The sequence below is a fragment of the Sabethes cyaneus genome, chromosome 2 (assembly GCF_943734655.1).
Source record: "Sabethes cyaneus chromosome 2, idSabCyanKW18_F2, whole genome shotgun sequence".
Lineage (NCBI taxonomy): Eukaryota > Metazoa > Arthropoda > Insecta > Diptera > Culicidae > Sabethes > Sabethes cyaneus.
This window is the reverse complement of record NC_071354.1, coordinates 97512431-97529342: the sequence shown is the minus strand read 5'-3', so window position 1 is coordinate 97529342 and position 16912 is coordinate 97512431. Positions and strand designations below refer to the sequence as shown.

The following is a 16912-nucleotide window of genomic DNA, read 5'->3' as shown; positions in this document are numbered from 1 at the left end:
TCGCTTAATACCTGGCTTCTTACTCGACCAGATAACATCCGTTATTTTATGTCTGGCAGTCACAGTGTCCAGATCGACAGGCATACAAAGTTTCTCATATGAAGGGAGTTGATCGTTGTTCCGTACCAAGTTACTCAAAGCAAATCTTACGAATTTTTTCTGCATGCCTTCCAGCCGATTGATTTGATAGGTGTACTGCGGCCTCCAGACGGTACTCGCAAAGTTCACTTTGGGTCGAACTAAGCCAGTAAATATAGCGAGCAGTGCATGCGGATCGTTCAGTTCGCGGTCAAATCGACGCACTAGTGCAAGCATCTGCAAACATTCCTTTACTAAATTATTGATATGGCAGTTGACGAGAGTTTTTCATCGAACACAACTGCTAAGTCCCGTATCACCTGCGGGTTATCTGTTTCTTCGTAGCTATAGGGTAGACGCACCAGTAGTAGTGGTAGTACCAGTAGTGGTGGAAACCTAAATTATTTCATTATTTTTGCAGATTTTGGTACAAGTTTGATAAGTATCGAACTACCAGTAACAGTATTATTTGATAAGTATCCAATTTGTACCAAAATCTGCAAAAATAATGGAATAATTCGAGTTTCCACACTACTGGTACTACCACCACTAATGGTGCGTCTACCCTATTTGAATATAATTGGTGTTGTTCTCCTAGTAAACGTCAAGGCAGAACACTTCCCGGGATTTACTGACAACCCACAGTCAGCACCGAATCTTCCGACGTTCACTAAATCTAAGCATTCTAATCTATTCCGTTAAATCAGGTTAATGGTTAAAGGAATTGATACAAGAGGCCGTATAAATAAAAGAGTTGAAGCAAACGCTTCCATAAGATTTACACGAGAAAATCAAAGCAAACTGTTTTAGGAATCTTCTTACGGATTATCTTGCAAAGGATCTTAAGGAGGGAACACCGGATGGACACTTTCATCGATCTGAATAGTCAGAAATACCCCTAGGACTTTGGACAATTCTTTAAGAAATCCACTTGAATCCATCGCAGATTTTTGGGAAATCTGATTCACATGATATCATTTCTTTACCACTTTAGCAAAGCTGTACCTTTGATTAGTAGATTTACCTCTCACCCGCGTCCGAGGTAACTAAAACTTGGGACCAAACACACCAAAACCCAAAATATCAACTCAAACGTTAATTCCGTATTGTACGCCTGCGAAACGTGGTACGTCTCATCGGAGACAACTCAAAAACTACAGGTATGTATTTATTAATCACTGCCTGCACGAATGATACGCCTGGTAACATGACAACTGGATATCGAAAGAGGAACTCAATCGTTGATGTCATCAACACCCGATAGTAACAGAAATTCGTGGAATTGAATCGACTGGCAAAGCGTGAACATGTGCATTCCATATCCTCTGTTCATTAACTCCTATTCCTACCTCCACGAGCTGCCGGCTGGGGTACGCAACTTCGGTTGTCGTATGCTAACAGGAAAGGGGGTACAGTGGCTCCCAGTCCCATTAGGATGGCAGCCAATTGAAAGATGTGCTTCTTCAGTTATATCATTTTACTTTATCTAACGGTTTGATTAGGTTTATCACAGATATTTTTCCATCGATTATTTGTTTCAATACAGAATGGCAAGGTATCTCCATGACCAAATGCAGCATAATGCCACACACAAACGTCATCGTCACAATTGCGGCTGAGATGAAAAACTGCAATAGGTTTTAAAAATAATTAATCAAGTTTTAGCTGATAGTCGTACGTAATAAATACCTACCATATTGAAAGCATTGTACATGATGGGCACTTTCATATTAGAATATAAAGTATATATTACTGAATATTGAACAATATAGATACTGTAACTCAATCTTCCAATCACCTGCAGTACGGGATGTTCGAGAAAGGCTACGGAAATAGAGTTCGATTTGCAACCAAAATAACAGAACAGTATTGAATAAACAATTCCGAAGCTGGATTTCAGAGCTGTTCCATAAACTGCCAAAAATAATGACGGTTTTTTCGGCACCATCGATGGCAGAACAACAAGAAATCCATTCAGAATGCAGAGTGCAACCAAGCCAGCTCGTAAAACTTTTGGCCCATAAAATTGCACCTTCAACTGAAGGTTATTTCGAACAATCGAGTGATACACAATTCCGGTTATGATTCCAAAAAAATATGATCCAACGTTCGTTAATGCTGGGGTGTAAAATTCCAGGAAAAATTTGCTTTCCCGTAGCTCGCCAAGCGCGTCTCTAGAACAACAGACTAGCTATATTTTGCTTGTAGGTTTTAAACAAAATAATTTACTACCGCATATTAAAATTCATGGTTGAATCTAATTCTTCTGTGTAAATTACATATCCTGGAAGTAGAAAAACAATCAAAATCAGTACAGTGACGCATGTCTTTTTACTGCCAGGGAATCGCCAAATCAATGCCATAATTGCCAGGCCCATGAGGAATAGTTGAAAATCCGCCCCCAAATACCAGCCAAATTTCATGCACTATAAAATAGCAGAAAAGATTTGCATTCAATCCTTCGTTGACTTGCACGCAAGTTTCGCTTTCAAGCGCATAAAGCGTTCAACTCACCGGTTCATCCAAATGAATGTGGTTGTTGATGAACAGAAGGTTTCCCCACCAGTGTTCACTGCAGTAATCGATAAACTTTGCCGCCACCGGCGTTTGTTTGGTGCGTTTGAATAATGTTGCTTGATAGAAAATTAAAAATGCATATGCCGGAATGATTCGGCTCAATCTGTTCAGCAGTTTCTTCCAAAGATAACGATAATTAAAGTTCGGTTGCCGATCGATGTGATTCAGGAAACTGACGGCCAGCACCATTCCTCCGAGGGTGAAGAAAAACTGAATCATGTGCGTGTTGAATGAGTTCCACATGGGAAATGATGGGTGGTTGGTTTGCTGGAAGGTAAAATAACAAAATGTACTCTAATCTGTACTAAATTTCAAACATGAAAACATCTTCGCTTTACCTCTTCCACATCTTCCGGATTGCTTAATGGCATCCGAATTATCGGTAATGATGCATGCACAAGAAGGATCACGAGCATGCCAATGGCACGCAGGCCTTCTAAATAATGAAGATTTTCATTGGATCTATTAATATCCAGCAATGCTTTAATGCTGCGGTTCAGAGCAAATGGTTTCAGAAGGCGATCGACTGGAACAATATGTAGAAAACATATTATTCGCTTGTTGGTTTGACTGAGGTGAATACTAGGTGTTAAAAATTACGTGTTGTTAAAAGTAGTTAGGCTAGGTTTTCAACAATATACTTACATCTTCCTTCAATTCCGCGAAAATCGCGCACTGTGGCGATTTTTACTAGTAAAATCAGCACTGCCGTTAATCCGAGAAAACATTTTTCGTTAAAACCTAAAATAAAATAAAAAATCTACATTTCATGCCAATTTATTGTCCTCACTACGGGAAGGCATGCTCCAATAGTTACTGAACTCTCGTTGAAAATCATCCTCTGAGAGGCAGTGCAAGACTGTCGATGACCCAAGCAGCCGATGTGATTCATAGATTTCTCTGTTGACACATTGGCCGACATAGTTGATTTGACGATCCAAATCGCCGCCTTTGTAGATTTGTCCGGTGGCCTCCGAAATCCGTCGCAGGCAGTTTTGTACGCAAACACCGCGTTCAAGCTGATCGCGCGGGAAGTTGAGGGAATTTGCCGAAAGTAGCTGTTTAGCAAACATAAATAAAATTGAATAAAGGTGCACCGAAAGTTGGATGGTTTGATGCATAGAAATGTTTAATTCAAATATTTGAATGCTTTTGGCTCACTGACAATTACAGTTGAAAATCTCTGAGCCGGCTAACCGTTTTCTGTGATCTAATGTTATCATTTATTCAGGGGGCAAAGATCAACACCCAAAATTTGAGCAAATAATAAACTTTCTCTTTTACGTAATATTATAGTTATGTAATATACCAGTAACTATGTACATAACAAAAAGACATACCAAAATTTATAACTCTTCTGATTTTGTTCAAATTTTATGTATTCTTTTCTATAAAATTTAAGATCCGTATTTTTTATTTGGCGCTTAAGAGAGCGCCCTACCCTAGAGATGTGTTTTGGATTTTTTTTCAAATGCAGTGTTTATTGTTGGCAGCTGGTCGCGTGAATGCGCTCTAGTAAACAGTTCCTTACTGGTGGTACCAGCCAGGAACCAACAGAGTATCGGAAAATGGATTTCAATGATGATCTTGAAACTTTAGGTCAATACCTAAATTGTTACGTAGCGGTTTTCAAACATTCAAAAAAAATTTCAGAATGGTGGCCATTTTATCAAAAAATGTGCTATTTTATCAAAAATTACTCATAAAAATATTAAAAAATTGTGATTTCGAGAAACGTATGCATAACAATTTTTATTGTTATATGCTGAAATCTTTTTAGCCAAATTCTTAGTTCTGACATACACGTCTCGCAAGGTGATAAAACATGTTTTCGAAAAAAGGCGTTAAATACAGCGAAACACTTCTCCTGAGGGACCCCATAGTTTTTGCTGTAACTTTTCAACGAAATCAGATATCGAAAAATCATTTCTAAAGGTACTTCATTTGCTTCTTCTTCTTCTTCTTCTTCTTCAACTAACAACGTAGGGCCGGAGTGGCTCTTGCCATCAAGAGTTCCTCTCCACTGTACCAGGGACCGGTTACTCGTCGCAATCTAGCACGTTGGGCCCTCTATTCCTGGTGCCGGTGGGGCTCTTGAAACGGATTTCACTGCACAGCCGTCCGGCTGGTAAACGGCTGAATAATACGTACCGTCGGTGCCTTGTGCACGTGTAGACATAAAATAGACCCTACAGTGGTCCATAGCCTCTTATTCAGCAACTCCTATTCCTACCTCCTCGTGGTACCAGCCGGGATACGAGCAACTTTTGTGGAGATCGGGTAACCAACCCCGGTGGAAGCCAAGGTCGTATGCTGACAGGAAAGGAGGGCTCTTTCGAGCTTCGTTGGCCCTCCGGCGAAACAGGGGGTTGGTGTAGCAGGCTTTGCAAGCCGTCACCACGAAAAATACTAAAGCACGGAACGAAGAACAAATATATTCTTACTGGAACAATCGGAATACACCCACGCGACGAAAAAGGACTATTGATTGGATACTCGGGACGTGGAACTGCCGATCTCTCAACTTCCGAGAGAGCACTCGAGTGCTCTCCGACGTATTGAAGAGCCGCAAGTTCGACGTCTTAGCGCTGCAGAAGGTGAGCTGGAAGAGCTCAATGGTACGTACGTTCAGAGATGGACATACCATCTACCAGAGCTGCGGCAACACACACGAGCTGGGTACAGTTTTCATAGTGATGGGCGAGATGCGGAAACGGGTGATTGGGTGGTGGCCAATCAATCCTCTAATGTGCAGGTTGAGAATCAAGGGCCGATTCTTCAACATAAGCATTATTAACGTGCACAGCCCTCACCTCAGAAGTACCGATGACGACAAGGATGAGTTCTACGCGCAGTTGGAGAGTGAATACGACCGCTACCCAAAACATGATATAAAGATCGTCATCGGGGATTTCAATGCTCAGGTCGGCCAGGAGGAAGAGTACAAACCGGTGATTGGAAGGTTCAGTGCACACCAACGGACCAATGAAATGGGCCTAAGACTAATCGACTTTGCCGCCTCCAAGAACATGGTCCAAGTACCTTTTTCCAGCACAGAATCCACGATAAGTACACCTGGAAGTCACCATATCAGACAGAATCACAGATCGACCACGTTTTGATCGACAGTCGGCACTTCTCAGACATTATCGACGTCAGATCCTATCGAAGCGCTAACGTTGACTCGGACCACTACCTAGTGATGGTTAAGATGCGCCCACCTCTCCGTTGTGAACAACCTTCGGTACCGACGCCAGCCTCGGTTAGACCTCGCGCGGCTGAAGCAGCCAGACGTCGCCGCAAACTACGCGCATTCACTTGAAGCTGCGCTGCCGGAAAAGGACGAGCTGGACGAAGCCCCTCTCGAGAGCTGTTGGAACACTATCAAAACAGCTATCAGCAGTGTAGCGGAGAGCTCCATCGGGCATGTGGCCCGGAATCACCGGAACGATTGGTTTGACGATGAATGTAGGAGGGTGATGGATGAGGAGAACGCTGCGCGAGCGGCCAACATGCGCAGTGCCACACGTCAGAACGTGGAAAGACACAAACAGAAGAAGATGCAGCGAAACCAAATCTTTCGGGAGAAGAAGCGCAACCTGGAAGAGCAGGAATATGCAGAGTTGGAGCGGCTGCATCGTTCTCAGGAAACGCGGAAGTTCTACCAGAAACTGAACGGGTCCCGCAAAGGCTTTGTGCCGCGAGCCGAAATGTGTCGGGATAAGACTGGCAGTATTCTGACGAACGATCGTGAGGTGACGGATAGGTGGAAGCAGCACTTCGACGAACACCTGAATGGCGCCCAGACGGAAAACCAAAGCGGCGGGGAAAGCGATTTCGACGGTGCAGCAAACGGGGAAGAGGTGCCAGCCCCAACGATAGGCGAAGTTAAGGAGGCCATCATGCAGCTAAAGAACAACAAGTCAGCTGGAAAAGATGACATCGGAGCGAAGCTTATTAAAATGGGACCAGAAAAGCTGGCCGTTTGCCTGCACCGACAAATTGTTAGAATTTGGGATGCGGAACAGCTACCGGAGGAGTGGAAAGATGGGCTTATCTGCCCGATCTACAAAAAGGGCGACAAGTTGGACTGTGAGAACTATCGAGCGATCACCGTTCTCAATGCCGCTTATAACGTGCTGTCCCAAATCATTTTCTGCCGTCTATCACCAATTGCGAATAGATTTGTGGGAACTTATCAAGGCGGCTTCGTCGAAGGTCGGTCTACAACGGATTAAATATTTACACTGCGGCAAATCCTCCAAAAGGGCCGTGAATACAGAGTTCCCACGCATCATTTATTCGTTGACTTCAAAGCCGCATATGATACCATCGACCGGAAAAAGCTATGGAAAATCATGGACGAGAACAGCTTCCCCAGGAAGCCCATAAAACTGATAAAATCTACGATGGATGGTACACAGTGCTGTGTTCGGATTTCGGGTGGATTGTCAAGTTCATTCGAATCACACAGAGGGCTTGGTCAAGGTGATGGTCTTTCATGCCTGCTGTTCAACACAGCGCTACAAGGTGTTATGAACCGAGCGGATATCAACACGCGGGGCACGATATTCAACAAATCTAGTCAATTCGTCTGCTTTGCCAATGACATGGATATTATCGGCAGAACATCTGTGGCGGTGGCTGAACAGTACACCAGACTAAAGCGCGAAGCAGAAAAGATTGGGTTAAAGGTAAATACGTCTAAAACAAAGTACATGCTGGCCAGCGGAACCGAGGCCGAACGACACCGCTTGGGCAGTAGTATATTGATCGACGGCGATGAGTTTGAGGTAGTCGATGAATTTGTCTACCTTGCCTCACTGGTAACGGCGGACAATGATACCAGCCGTGAGATTCGGAGGCGTATTATCAGCGGAAGTTGTGCTTACTATGGGCTCCACAAGCAATTGCGGTCGAGCAGACTAAGTCTTCGTACAAAGTGCACCCTGTACAAGACGCTTATTAGACCGGTTGTTCTCTACGGGCATGAAACATGGACAATGCTCGAGGAGGACCTGCGAGTGCTCGAAGTTTTCGAACGACGAGTGCTAAGAACGATCTTCGGCGGCATACAGGAGAACGAAGTATGGAGGCGTAGGATGAACCATGAACTCGCACAGCTCTATGGCGAACCCAGTATCCAGAAGGTAGCTAAAGCTGGACGGATACGATGGGCAGGGCATGTTGCAAGAATGCCGGATAACTACCCTGCAAAGATGGTGTTCGCCTCAAATCCGGTAGGAACAAGACGATCAGGAGCGCAGCGAGCAAGATGGTTAGACCAGGTGGAGCGAGATCTGGCGGAGAGTACTCGATGTCCGAGGAATTGGAGAGCGGGAGCCCTCAACCGAGTTACATGGAGAAACTTTGTTCAACAGGCTTTGTCTTAGGACGGCAGGCCACCTAAGCAAGCAAGCAAGCTGTACAGCCGTCCGGCATCCTTGTGAAGTAGCCGGTCCTATGTAGTCTCTTTGGCCAGGTGTACGATAGGAATCTCTCCAAGTAGTGCCTGCAACTCGTGGTTCATGCGCCTACACCACTCTCCGCTGTCCGTTTGCACTCCACCTAAAATAGTCTGCAAAAGGCAAAACCTTTCGTTCAAATACGACAAATGTACGTATATTTTCTATTGTCTAAAGTCCGTAGCGGACTACTGGTCTGATTAGCGTTTTAAACATGATCAGTTTTATGCGGCTTATGCTCCATGATCGAAGCGTCTTGCGGAGAGAAAAGTAGGTTCAATTTCCAGCTTGAATGCATCGTTGGATCTCCTTACTCGCATTATTGACGGTGATGACCAGAGATCCCAAATATTCGAATTCATCAACCACTTCTAGTTCATCGCCGTCCATAGTCGCTGCCCGTGGGAGGCAAACGTTGCTTTCTCTAATGCCTCTTTCTAACATATATTTGAGTTTTGACGCATTGGTTTGTAACCCTATTCTCGTAGCCTCCGCTTTTAGTCTGGCGTAAATTGCCTCCACCGTCCCAAGGTTTCTAGTAATGATCTAGAGTTCGCCTGCGAAAGCTAGGAGTTGGCTACTCTTGCTGATGATCGTTCTTCTCATGTCGATGCCTGCTCACCGGATCACACCTTCAATAGCGATATTGAAAAAAAACACAGGACAATCCATCCCCTTGTCGCAACCCTCTACGGTCTACACAATTTAAAATGACTCGAGAGTGTCCCCGAAAGGCACACATAGCACATCACTCGCTCCAGGGTCGCTTTGATCATGATCAGTCGCAGTCGCAGTTTATCCGGAAAACGGTTCTCGTGCAAAATCTGCTATTGCTGTTTGCGTTCAACTGTATCGTATGCTGCCCTGAAATCCTCCATTTCTGGAGAATTTGTCGGAAAATAAAAATTTGATCCGTAGTAGCACAAGTCACCATTAAACCCGCCTGATACTGCCCTACGAATTCTCTTGCTATTGAGGTTAGACGACATAACAAAATCAGGGGTGCACCTTGTGGGCGGCGTTGACCACCGTAATACCGCGGTAAGTATAGCAATCTAGTCGATCCCCCTTTTTGTAGATGGACCAAATCACTCCTCCGACAGTTTCTCCTCCTCCCAAATCCTTGAAACTGAAAGTGAAATGCCGTTGCTAGCGGTTCTTGACCGATTCTGCCGGGAGTCGGTCCGTTCCGGCGGATTCTATTGTTCTTCCGCTGACTGATTTCTCGCCGGATCTCTTCGAAATCGGGAGCCGGCACGTTGTTATCATTTGTACGCACTCCTAGGTTAACTTCCGTTGCGTCTCCTTCTGTTATATCGGTGCTCATCGAAGAACTGCTTCCACCTGTCGACCACCTCGCGCTCGTTTGGGATTAGATTCCCTCCCTCGTCCTGAAGAAGAACTTATCAGCCGAGAGCCGGGGTCGCTCTTGCCGTATCAAGAATTCATCTCCATTGTACTCGGTCCTGGGCTATTCGTCGCCAATTCGTTACGCGTCTCGACACACGCAAGTTTGCTTCAACCTGGTCGAGCCATCTAGCACGTTGGACCCCTCTATTCCTCTATCCCTGGTGCCGTTGGGGTTCCTGAATGAAGAGGATGGATTTCACTGCACAATCGTCCGGCATCATTGCGACGTGGCCGGCTCACTGTAGTCTCCCAACTTTCGCCAGGTGTACGATGGGAATCTCTCCAAGCCCTCTGGGAGAGCACCTTGAGGTGTTGACCAACGTGATGCTGCGGTAATTACAGCAATCTAGCCGGTCGCCTTTTTTGTAGATGGGGCAGACTACAGCTTCCATCCACTCCTCCCAAGTCCTAGAAATTACCCAATGTAATGCCGTTGCTAGTGGTTCTTGGCCAATTTTGTAGAGCTCTGCCGGGAGTCGGTCCTTTCCGATGGCACTATTATTCTTCAGCTGACGAATTTCTCGCCGGATCTCGAGATCGGGAACCGGCACGCTTGTATGTACTCCGAGGTTAACTTCCGTTGCGTCGCCTTCTACTATACCGTCGTTAAGGTGCTCATCGAAATACTGCTTCTATCTATCGACCACCTCGCACTCGTTTATGATTAGATTCCCTCCCCCGACCCTACACATGTCAGGTTTAGGTGTGTAGCCCTTACGAGTTTGGTTCACTTTTTCGTAAAACTTGCGCGTGTCTTTAACCCCGAATAGTTGTTCCAGCTCCTCACGATCTCTGCCCTCCTTCTGGCGCTTTTCCTTCTCAGGACCGTGGTCAACTCATTCCGCGCTCGTCGATACTTGGCCAACTTCTCTCTCGTGGATATGCTCAGATAGTTTTCCCAAGCTCTTTTTTTCCTCTCTATCGGTTCTTGGCATTCCCCGTCAAACCAATCGTTTCGTGCACTCGAGGTTTCCACACCTAGCACCGCGGTTGCAGCCTCGTTGACGGCCGAGCGTATCCTACTCCATCCGTTTTCGAGGGTCGAAGCATCTAGCTCCACAGAGGAAGGCAGAGCTTCATCCACTACACGCGCCTAGTTTTCGGCAACTGGCGGGGCGGGTTGTTTAACTGTCGAATGTTTAACCGAGGAGGGCGGCTTTGTCGCGAGGTATAAACCGTCGATAGTTTTGAGCGCACAAGTTTCCATTTCATGTCCTTATTTCGTCGCCTTACAGTAAAATTATAACTTAACTAAAGGAATGTTGTTACGTACCGTTACATTGTTTTAATGTAATTGCAAAATCATAAATATTACCACAAACAGCGTTATTGAAAAATAAGCGAGAGATTTCAATCTTCCTGTTACTTTCAGGTTACGTAACTATAACATGAAATCATACCACTGTTACGCCTTACGCAACTACCTGGTTAATGTTATGTAACAATGTTAGACGGACAGTGAAATTAAAAAATATGTCTCTTGGCTCGAGAAGAGCCAATATATCCAAGAACATCCTAATGCAGTTCGGCTCAGCTTGTATCAGGATGATATCGAAGTGTTTAGCTCCAGAGCTAGAATAAATAAAATATCAGTCGTCAATTTTAGAATACAGTATTTTCCGAATAAATAGGTACAATAGTTCGCCGAAAACAATATTTCCGATGATTTATTGTATCTTGTTAGATGCCAAGATGCATTGCTACAATAAAATTCTTCAACCTTTAGTATCGGATCTCAAAAAATTGGAAATAGGTGTTACAGTATATTGCGAAAAGGAACAATTCGTTATACGCGCAGTAGTTTCGACTTTTTTGTAGAGACACGCTAGCGGCTAATGAAATTTTTGAAATTACCTGGCCCTGGTGCGAATATGTTTTGTATTGCACTATTTCGCGGCCGCATATAAGGAAAAGCCGCAATCAGTGACAGTGTTTCCTTTGCGGACACAGAAATGGTACAACACCCAGTTAGAACTTTTAAATAATGGTAGCTATAGTGTCTCAGACTGCGGTTTGTATGGCAACTGTATTTTAAACGAAAAAAATTACCAAAAAATTTTGCACTACGTGTAATGCATGACCTTGCTGAAGGTGTCATTGCTTTGACTATGCAATTAGTTCTAAGTCGATATGTTAGGAGTAAAGAAATTAACTTTGATATAAACTATCGTATAAAAAAACATTTGAGTATGGTAGCATGGACAAAAAGAACTAGTCTTGTTCCAATTTTACAGATGAGATGTTCTCGAAACCAAGCAATCATAAAATGCGACAAACAACGTTACATAACTTACCTTATTACGATCACATTCCCTTTGCTTTTTTGCCATAAAATTTCTAGGCAATATATGCTGATGTCTGATGAAAAGTCACTTAGCTAGTAAAATACGAATGTTACGATTAAATGTTGTAGCTACGTAACCTGAAAGTAACAGGAAGGTTGAAATTTCCCGCTTTTCTACATAACTGTGTTACATAACACTGTAACATTGCGGTAATGTTCATGAAGCATTGCAATTACATGAAAACAATGTAACGTTACGTGTATTAATTGGTTATGTAAGTAGACACTAAACGAGGATGCTATGCTGGCTGCTAATAAGCCATCTTACAATACAAGCTTGCATAAGAACACGTAAAAATCGGCTTCATTTTATTTATTTTATTTTAAAACGGCTAGACGTGTAACCGAGCATACCACACCGAGTGCTGGTCAACAATCCGATCAACTAAACTAACGTCCCAGTAGTAAAGTGAACAGACCAGCATGCTGGTCACGGCACCGATATCTTCACGCAAAATGGGTCCTACTGTGCGCGAACAAGACAATTTTTACTCTTAATAAATATACATACACAAATTAATCGCTTCATCAACGTCACTTTTGGGCAACATTAGCTTGTCCCAAGCGTTCGGTAATTTCAATGTAACAATTGTGTTGTGAGAAAATAATTTTGTAACACAACAAACTAATGATTTTGTTACATAATGTGGCGGTAACATTCTAACGTAACAATGCTACCATTTTTCCATTTCAATGTTACGTCATGTTTCGATAACTTTGCAGTGTTATTTGTGTGTTACATATAGCTGTGTTACATTCAGTGTTGATCGGGTTGATCAATATTACTCGCATATTGATGTCACCCGTTATTCCGGATAACCTCTTATTAGCGGACCTTGAAGTACACATCAAACTTTTTCAAATTTTATTCTACAATCATTTCAACGACAAGATTATTAAACATTGCACAATGGGTAAAATATGCTCCGAGAAGGTTAACTTACTGTCCAATGTGATTCCCAAATATTTGACGGTCTGCACTCTGTCCAGGTCAGTTGATGACATAGTGTAATTAAAATAGATTGGATTGCGCTGGCGAGTGAACGTTATGATGTGACACTTTTTAACGTTAGCTTCCATTCCATTTGTTGCACACCATTTCACAAGCACATCAATGTCTTCCTGGAGTGCGATATAATCATCACTGAAGTAATCGCACGGAAGAACTTGAGACCATCGACGAACATAAATTTCAGTGCTTTGAGTAAGTTGCATAAGTTATTGACGAACAAAACAAAGAGCAGCGGACCCAGGTGGCTGCCTTGTGGGACGCCAGAGCAGATATTGAACGGTTGGGACAAGGTGCCTCCAATTCGTACAGACGCGCTTCGGTCACTCAGGTATGAAGAAATCCACGTTGTCAACCAATCGGAGAAACCGCTCCGTTTCAGCTTTTCTACGACGAGTCTATGCGGTACACGTTCGAAGGCCTTTGAGAAGTCCACATATACAGCGTCGACTTGCACTCTTTTTTCGACGCTACGTACTTGTGAGGAGACATATGACATCATATTGGTTGTTGTAGAACGCTTTTTCATAAACCCATGTTGATCTTCGCTGATAAAATGATGGGTATACAGCATCCAGGATTAAACACTCTAGGACTTTTGGAAGTCTACTAAGGATAGATATTGCTCTGTAGTTCTTCACGTCATGAATGCTTTCGGCCTTATGAATGGGTATTATCGTAGCGGTTTTCCAGCAAGTAGGGAAGACACCTTATTGTATTGAATATGATTATGCGTAGTTTGACAAGTTTCTATAATCTTACTTTAACTCGCTTGGCCTTTAAAAGGGTCATTGGTTACAAATAACATTAAAGCCAAAGTACGTTCATCGCAAATATGACGTGCCAATCGAATGTCCTTCTCTTTTGACATGAATGGCAACAGGCACGTAAATTAGCGGCGTCGATTCACTGTCTTTTGCTCCGAGAAGATTTTACTAGTTTACTTTCACAGCTTACCGCTTGTTACATAGCAGAAAATATGGCTCGTACGAAAAAATTTCTATTTTACTTGTATGAGAGTCTTTATCCTTAAACAATCATAAAATAAATTCATGTCAAAATAACCATCCCATGTCAAATTTGGTTCCATTTGCTTGATTAGTTCTCGAGTTATGAGAAAATTTGTATATTATTTATATGGGAACCCCCCTCTCAAAGAGTGGAGGGGTCTCATTACACCATAGGAAAAATTTTTGCCTTCTGAAACCTCCACATGCCAAATTTCGTTCAATTTGCTTGATTAGCTCTCGAATTTTGAGGAAATTTGTCTTTCATTTGTATAGGAGCCTCCCCTCTTACGCCCTCCTTAAAAGTGGTTTCTAGCTCCCCCATTAAATTGCTGGTCATTTTATTTATCCAACGACATATAAATTGTTCAGTTTCGTACAGTAGTTTAGTAGTTAGCATTTGAAATCTTTCATTCAAACGTTACACTTCTATTTTCGCTTTCACAAAGTGTTACCCAGTCCCAGTATAGTAAACAAAGACGTAGTCCTACGTCAAAAAATTCAGGAAATCGATTGGCGATGGTTTCATCCTGCGCAAACTTCGGGAAGTGGTCCATTTTGCCCTATTTCCCCCAAAAATCATGTTAAAAGCTAACTAAACAGTATAAAAACTTATTTGCCGCCCATGAAACGAACTCAAATAGCTTCCAAATGTTGTCAAAACATCAGAAGAATCAAGTCCCATCCATTCCATACTGTGCAAAATGCAGGTATAGTCCATTTTGGCTATCTACCTATATGGGGGTGAATTGGGCAAAATGGACTAAAATCGCGATACGGAAAACTACGGCTCCTATCGCTTGCGTTGCTAAACAAAAAGCAACACCGCAGAGATGTGAACTGTCAAATGCGCCTTGCAGAAAAACAGGGGTTGGGATAAGAAACACAGGTGTGCAATAAATTTGGAAGGAGTGTCGTACGTTGTTCCAATTATTGAACTTACGACTTATCGGCAATTTGTGTTATAAAGACCCTATTTTATTTACTTATTGAGTATAGTAAGTTTCTATCAATGCTACAAAAACCATAGAACATATTTATTTGCATGTAGCATTCGGTGAGAACTTATTATGTAAATTTAATTTCTTAATAATTTTGACAAGAAAATCTTTTGGGACACATGTAAGAAAATTTATCATTACGCTTAAAAATCACGTTGATTTACAGGAAAAATCATAAGATTCGATGGATAATGAAATTATATAGCCGATAGTGTTGTCAAATTACATTTAACATAATAAATTGTCGAGCAAAGGTGCAAATTCTACGAAGTGTGCAATAATTGGGTGGTTTAAAATACAGTAATATTCCGACAAAATGGGAAAACTGAAAAAATCGAGAATTTGTTCTTTTCGGAAACTTTTTTCAAAATTTAAGAATTAAGGCCTTGCAATATCCTTCTATTAAAAATTAAATTTCAACCCTTAATTGGTCAGCCGAAAGCTCTATGAACCAGGCACAGTACATTGGTCCAGAATCTTTTTTTGGTACGCATTAGCTTTGAGGGGGAAAACGTGGTTTTAGGTTGATGAAATCTTTGGAAGACTTTCTTAAAATTAAAAGTTCTATCGTCCAGTGGAACTCACGTTTTGATTAATCTCCCTAAAAGTGAAATAAAAAATCTATTTTTCTTCAGTTTCAATATAACACATTGATGTGTTCTGCAAAGTTTTACACCATATTATTACAAGAAATTTTGCTGAAGACAGTAACCTTCTATCTCTTCACCAAAGATAGAAAAATCCTATTTCTCATAAATGAAAAATCGTTAAAATCAGTTTTTCTATTTTTTGCTGTTTTTACACATGTTGTATGACTTTTTCATGTTTTACAAAGTTGTACAAATAGTAAAAATACACAATATTGCTGGATATAGTATACCTCTATTTTTGCTTGTTTAGGAACTATAGAAATATTACTATAAAAATACCCTAATTTTGACCCCGAAGTACTCGCAAGAAGGCATCATTTTATTCCAAAACTCTCCCCAGAGAATCAAAATAGTTTCAAGTAGGCTAAAAAGTTTTATAAATTATGTTTGAAAGCACAAAAGTTAAACAAAATTTACAGGCTGACAAAATCGGGATAAAAGCTGATAAAATCGGGGGTAGACAATATCGGGAGCTGATAAAATCGGAACATTACTGTTATTGGCAAATTACCCTAATAGGCCTGCAACGTATACTTGCAAAACACGATTCAATATTTACAAGCAATATTTCAGGTTACTATTCCTACCTTAGCAAAATGTATGGAATTTGTGCTTACAAAGCAAGAACAAACAGAAACCGGCTCATGAAAATGTTTTAAAGAGGTGCGACTCCCCTACAATTCTGTGCAATGTTGTCACAATCACCTCATCAGTTCTAGAGATTACTAATTATTTTCATCGTACTGTTTGATATAACAACACCGTAACACATAAAGAATAATTCATGCACTTACACTAATGTTTCGCCATATTTCTGAACTTTCATCCGGATATATAACGGTACGCACCACACAGTATTGGTAAAAAGGGTTTCCTTTTCGGCACTCATCGAAGTCATCATACTGGTATAACTTTGGCAGCTTCAGTTTTACATCCACTGATTTAACAAAAAATAAGCGGGTCAACAACCATTGCAGCCAACTGTAACAGTAATCACTTTTAACTTACTCCTTTGCGAATTGACAACCCCATGTATCCTCGAAAATAATAAACAAAAACAACAAAAGCACCATCGGTACCTCGCTAACCAGCTCTGTGTCCTGCCCATGGCAAAACTTTATTTTCAATTAGCACGACGTGCTCACTGCGAAGCTATAGTTTCATCTGTACCGAACCGATCGCGCTTTCCCTGCCGCATGCGATGCTGCTTTGGTACTGAGATTCACCTGTGATAAGACTGCAAATAAGTTCGTCGGGTACGCCACGGACATACGGACTCGGACTTTTCAGAATTCGGAGAGGTGTTGACAAATGTGACACATCAGAAGAGATTCACATAAAATATCGTTGGTTTGCCCTAATGGCTGTGTG

General features: G+C 42.1%; 1 protein-coding gene across 1 annotated transcript; it reads right to left on the bottom strand.

Moving 5' to 3' along the window:
• Positions 1 to 1550: 1550 nt before the first annotated feature.
• Positions 1551 to 16586, bottom strand: LOC128735736 (O-acyltransferase like protein-like). Its single transcript, XM_053830225.1, has 9 exons — positions 16550 to 16586; positions 16336 to 16478; positions 3473 to 3713; positions 3301 to 3396; positions 2994 to 3181; positions 2593 to 2922; positions 2311 to 2504; positions 1772 to 2252; positions 1551 to 1706 (listed from the first exon to the last, which is right to left on the bottom strand). Coding segments are annotated over exons 1-9 (1830 nt in total). The 5' UTR covers positions 16551 to 16586.
• Positions 16587 to 16912: the final 326 nt, after the last annotated feature.